At 37.0% G+C, this 4594-nt stretch overlaps 1 protein-coding gene across 1 annotated transcript; it reads right to left on the bottom strand.

The window, feature by feature from the left end:
• Positions 1-500: 500 nt before the first annotated feature.
• RGS1 (regulator of G protein signaling 1) lies at positions 501-4296 on the bottom strand. The gene is made up of 5 exons (XM_009924318.2): positions 3971-4296; positions 3507-3590; positions 2826-2887; positions 2086-2249; positions 501-1382 (listed from the first exon to the last, which is right to left on the bottom strand). Exons 1-5 carry the CDS (start codon positions 4069-4071, stop codon positions 1197-1199), a joined length of 597 nt encoding a protein of 198 aa, XP_009922620.1. The 5' UTR covers positions 4072-4296; the 3' UTR covers positions 501-1196.
• Between the last annotated feature and the right edge of the window lie 298 nt (positions 4297-4594).

Below are 4594 nucleotides of genomic sequence, written 5' to 3'. Positions count from 1 at the left end.
ATTAGGTTCAGTAGTACTAATATCACAAGGAATGTGACTGCTAGTGAGTCTTACCAGTTACTGCCTCTCTACATAAGCAAGTGTGGGTGATCTGATGATGTGTTGAGCACAGCAGTATTGAAACAGACTGAACTGTGGGGTCAGTGATTAAGTGTTTTCTATATTTGAGATTTGACTTGGGTGCTGGTAGCTGGGGAGGTATGAAAAAGAGGAAGGAAATTAAGACCTGCTTCTCTCTCTGTTTTGTTTTGTTTTGGTTTTTTTTGTTTTGTTTTGTTTTCTCTGGGATACATAAGGATGGGTCTATGTAGGTCAGGCTCATCTACTCCAGATAACTAAGATTATGGTTGTGTAAAATGGGTAAGAAAAGAGAAAAGGTGGTGTGGGGAAAACTAATATTTGGATAAGGAGATGGGAAGTAGTGGCATAGTGGGACAGAAGGGAACCACGTGTTTCAATAGTTCAGTAATTATGATGGAAAGACCGCTTAAAATAATAAGTAAAATGACCACAAAACTTTATTTTTAAGTAGATTCAATTGATGAGTTGCTTATTATTTTGTAATAAATTAAACAGAAAAGATGCTACATACCTGCCTGTTGAATACTAACTTAGTAAAAGTACAGCTTATATAATTCTTATATAATTTAAAATATATCAATTTTAAGACATGTCAACTTATAAAATATTTACATAGCACAATAGCATCATGGAGCTGCACTCACACTTATTAACACTTCACAGATTAAAAACCAGCCATTAATCAGTCTTGTCTGGGCATTTTCTTGTTATGCATAAAATTGTCAGTCATCCTTATTTTTCTTCTGAACTTGATAATCTTTTCCCAACACTCAGCTTGCTAGTCTTGCACTTTCTAATAATTAGCAGTTCTTTGGGATGTAAGACTTGGTTCAGTGTTCACAGCACAGTTCAAACAATAAATAGTACCCATATCCTGTCTTGACTCCATGGCATATGGGAGGAGAAGATTTTCTCCCCTCTGTGCTGCTCTCACCCTTGTAACAGTCTTGCCAGCTTTCATCATGCGTTCTCTTGGCCGTGGAGCTGTTTGCATCTCCCTCATACCTCTGCTCCCAAGGCAGGGTTCTCCTTGCCGAGATCCAACCACCCTGGAAGGATCTCTCCATGGTATATTTGACACAAACTCTACTTGGCTCTTCACTGCCTCAAACACTTCATTTTGAAGTGTTGGTCTGCAGCTGGGTCAAAAGGTTCAGGTAGGCTTTGGATTTCAAAAATCTGGGATATGAATCCCTTTCCATAAGGATGTACACAGTTTTCTGGGCTTCATCAAAACTTGTGTGAGTTGGGTCTTGAGCCCTTTTGGCTGTTGCTTCCCTCATCTGATAGTCAATATTGATCTGGAAAGTGAAAAACAAATGCCATTGACATCTTAAAAATGTACTCTCTTTCTATATCTATCACTTTTTTGTCAATAAACAAATCCACAACCTTAGAACTCAGTGTGATAGTTCAATATCAGAACAGCAAAATGAGGGAATTTTAATGCTTATGTCTCCGTTATGCACAAAGATTGCTACTCGCTATAGAAATGCAGCTTCTTATGGAGTCAAAAGTAATACAACTCAACAATGGAGTAAGTAGAGAAAGAACCTCCAATTAAACCTCCTATTAAAACAACAGGACAAATCTTGTGTAGAATGAGATTCTCCAGTTTGAAATATGATCAACATACGTAACTTTTAATTCTCCAAAATGTCCACATATTTTAAAAGACAAGAAATATTCCATGGCTCTCCTACTAGCAAAGCTCTCTCTAAGTATATAACTCCAAACACCAGAAGCAATTCAACCTGGCCTGACTCAAACAGCATCATGTGCTGAGCTGCTGGTGCCTCTGCTGAGCTTCTGCTAGTGGTGCTCCCAAGTACTGGCCTGTATCGTGTGACCCTGCTTATGCAAGTACGCTCATAAAAACATGTCTGTGTCTTCGTCCTATGTAACTGAATGAATGTATGAGCATCTCAATGAAGCTACACTTTAATCTTCTGATTTTTCAGAATCCTTGTACTGTAACACTATGCAGATTAACTTTGTACATACCTGTTTAATAGCATCTGACTGAACAAACTCCTCATAAATCCTCTCTGCTTTGCCATGTAGGTGATCAGACTTGGTTTTCTTGTAATCCTCACAAGCCAACCAGAACTCAATGTTTTCCTCACTGAACTCTGACTTCAGGAACTCCCGAAAGACACCTTGACCACCTAAAGCCAACACAAATACATCATCATTTATAGCATGATATTTGTGACCAGGGAGGATAAAATAAATAGCAGGAGTTGTATTCAAGTATCTGTTATAAAATCTTGCCAAAATACACTGTTCTTCCCTTCTTCAACATGCTACAGATACTCTAATATTAAGGGTGATAGGAGTCTTCCTAATTATGTTCAGTGTTTTTAGATCTAGACGCTGGGAACCAAAATACATCGATGTATTCTAGTCCTTCCTAACTGGATTGTCTTAGGGTACAAGTGGAGAGAAAATTCAAATTCAAACTGATGTGTTATGTAAGGACAGAAGACTGATCAAAAAGCACTGAATTGAGTTATTTGGAGTTTATTTGCTATACTGGGAGTAGGAAATGGAAGGGAAAAAACCAAAGTTGGAAGCAAAGCTGTAACAGTAGCCATGTTACACTGGAGCTGTGAATAACTGAAATGCAACTGGCCAGTCTCTGGCAGTGTTTGCAGAATGCTACAGCTTTGCCTATTTGGCAAGATTAGATAAAATTTTGTCTTCAGAATAAGAATGAAGTCATGCTGAAGTAATAGACTTACTTTGGCTGGCCAAGAGCTTTTCCAAAGACTGGGACCACTGTATTACTTCCTCTGCAGAAAGCCTAAGATGACAAGAAAAAGAAAGGACTTTAGGCAAGAAACCATATGGGTTTGTTTGAATGTTTAAAGGAGACAAATTTTATAATTTACAATTCTATTCTAGGAATATGTACCAGATATTTATTAAACATATGGCTTTCTCATAATCTGAGACCCTGGAGGCAAGCCCACATTGAGAAAAATAAGCAGAGAGATGTTATCCCAAATTCTGTTACCCAAAAGATAAGCTTTTACTGTAACTATGACCAAATGATTTTGTATCTATATTTATGTTTCTATATTCCTGAAATAAGAATGGTAATACCCCTGCTCTTAAGTGTGTAGCATCATTTCTTGTAAATCTTTAGAGAAGGGATACAATGTCTCTCTGAAGAAAATAAATTTAACTGAGGTGTCTTCTCCCTCACTGTTTGATGCAAACATAACACATCACTAAGAAAAAATCCTTAACTCCATGAATAGCTTCTACTTCCTATCATTCAAGTCTTTTGTATTTTGGAAATTCTAGGCATTATTATAATTTTGTTCTAGAAGTAGTTTAGAAATTAATATAATAGTTTACTATATAATAATCTAGCTATAGTTATATTTTGTTATAACTTAGTGTATCACAGTACTTACCTGACGTTTCTGGAGTTGGAAGTCTTGATCCCTGATTCGATATGTGGTACCATGCACTTCAAATAATTTTTGAGATCTGCACCACTGAAACCAATGAACAAACATTTTTGTAATCCATTAAAATTGTGGTTGCATTTCAATTCTACTTAAATCCCTTAAAATTTTAAACAGCGGTGGATGGCTCCATCCTATGACTAAAGTCTGGGAAGTTACATGTCCAAGTAATTTTTTTAAAAAGACTAAGAGACTCCCAGTGTATCCAGATCTACTCCTGATTACTTAAGGGAATAAATTCATTGGTATGCATCAGCTCAAGCCATTTTTAATGATGCCGTAGTCCTGGGCTTTGAGCAGGCTTTGCAGTCATTTAGCCTGAAACACAGTAGTAGTTCTTAATCTCCAAGATTCTAGTATTATTTTCACTTCTAATACATTAGAGTTTATACTAAGATGTATATACTTACAAAGGCTTTTGCTTCTTTTTATAGATTCTGCCTTCTGCAAGCTTGTAGTCTTCTTTTCCGTTTAATTCAGTCATGTTGTTGGAGAAAAAAAATCCTGGCATTTTACTTAACTTTAACGTGAAGCGACTTCTGCAACGATAATCCTCCAAGCACCAAATGTCAGTTCACTGACTCTGCTACCGCCTTTTATTGACGCAGGCAGCCCTGCTAGTTGGTGTGAACAGATCTGTTTATCGTGTATCCACACCACAAACTGTGGAAGTTCCCCTTTTTCAGTGCGCAGTGACGTGAGTCATTTGAGAAAGAAAACAGACAGCGGTGTCTCGTGGTTGAGGTTAAACCGGATGAGACTGAATTACTTTGGGTTTGTTTTGTGTGTCTCTGTATGTCTGTGTTACAGAAAAAAAAAAAAAATCCCCTCTAGAACTTTGAATTCTTGTCCCTTTCTGATTGGTACTTTCAAATTAGAAGTACTTCTTAGTTTTATCAAATGGGCTGCAAATACTGCAGTTTTGTCTTGACAGAATTCACCTGCTACATGCCCATGTTCTGAAATTTCATACTTTACAATTGATCAGATGGGCTCAATGGAATATTAGTAAAAAGTACTTTAAGATATGCCAG

This window comes from Haliaeetus albicilla, chromosome 8 (genome assembly GCF_947461875.1).
Source record: "Haliaeetus albicilla chromosome 8, bHalAlb1.1, whole genome shotgun sequence".
NCBI classification, from domain to species: Eukaryota; Metazoa; Chordata; class Aves; order Accipitriformes; family Accipitridae; genus Haliaeetus; species Haliaeetus albicilla.
Note: the sequence above shows the minus strand (reverse complement) of the source record. Positions and strands in the feature narration are given on the sequence as shown.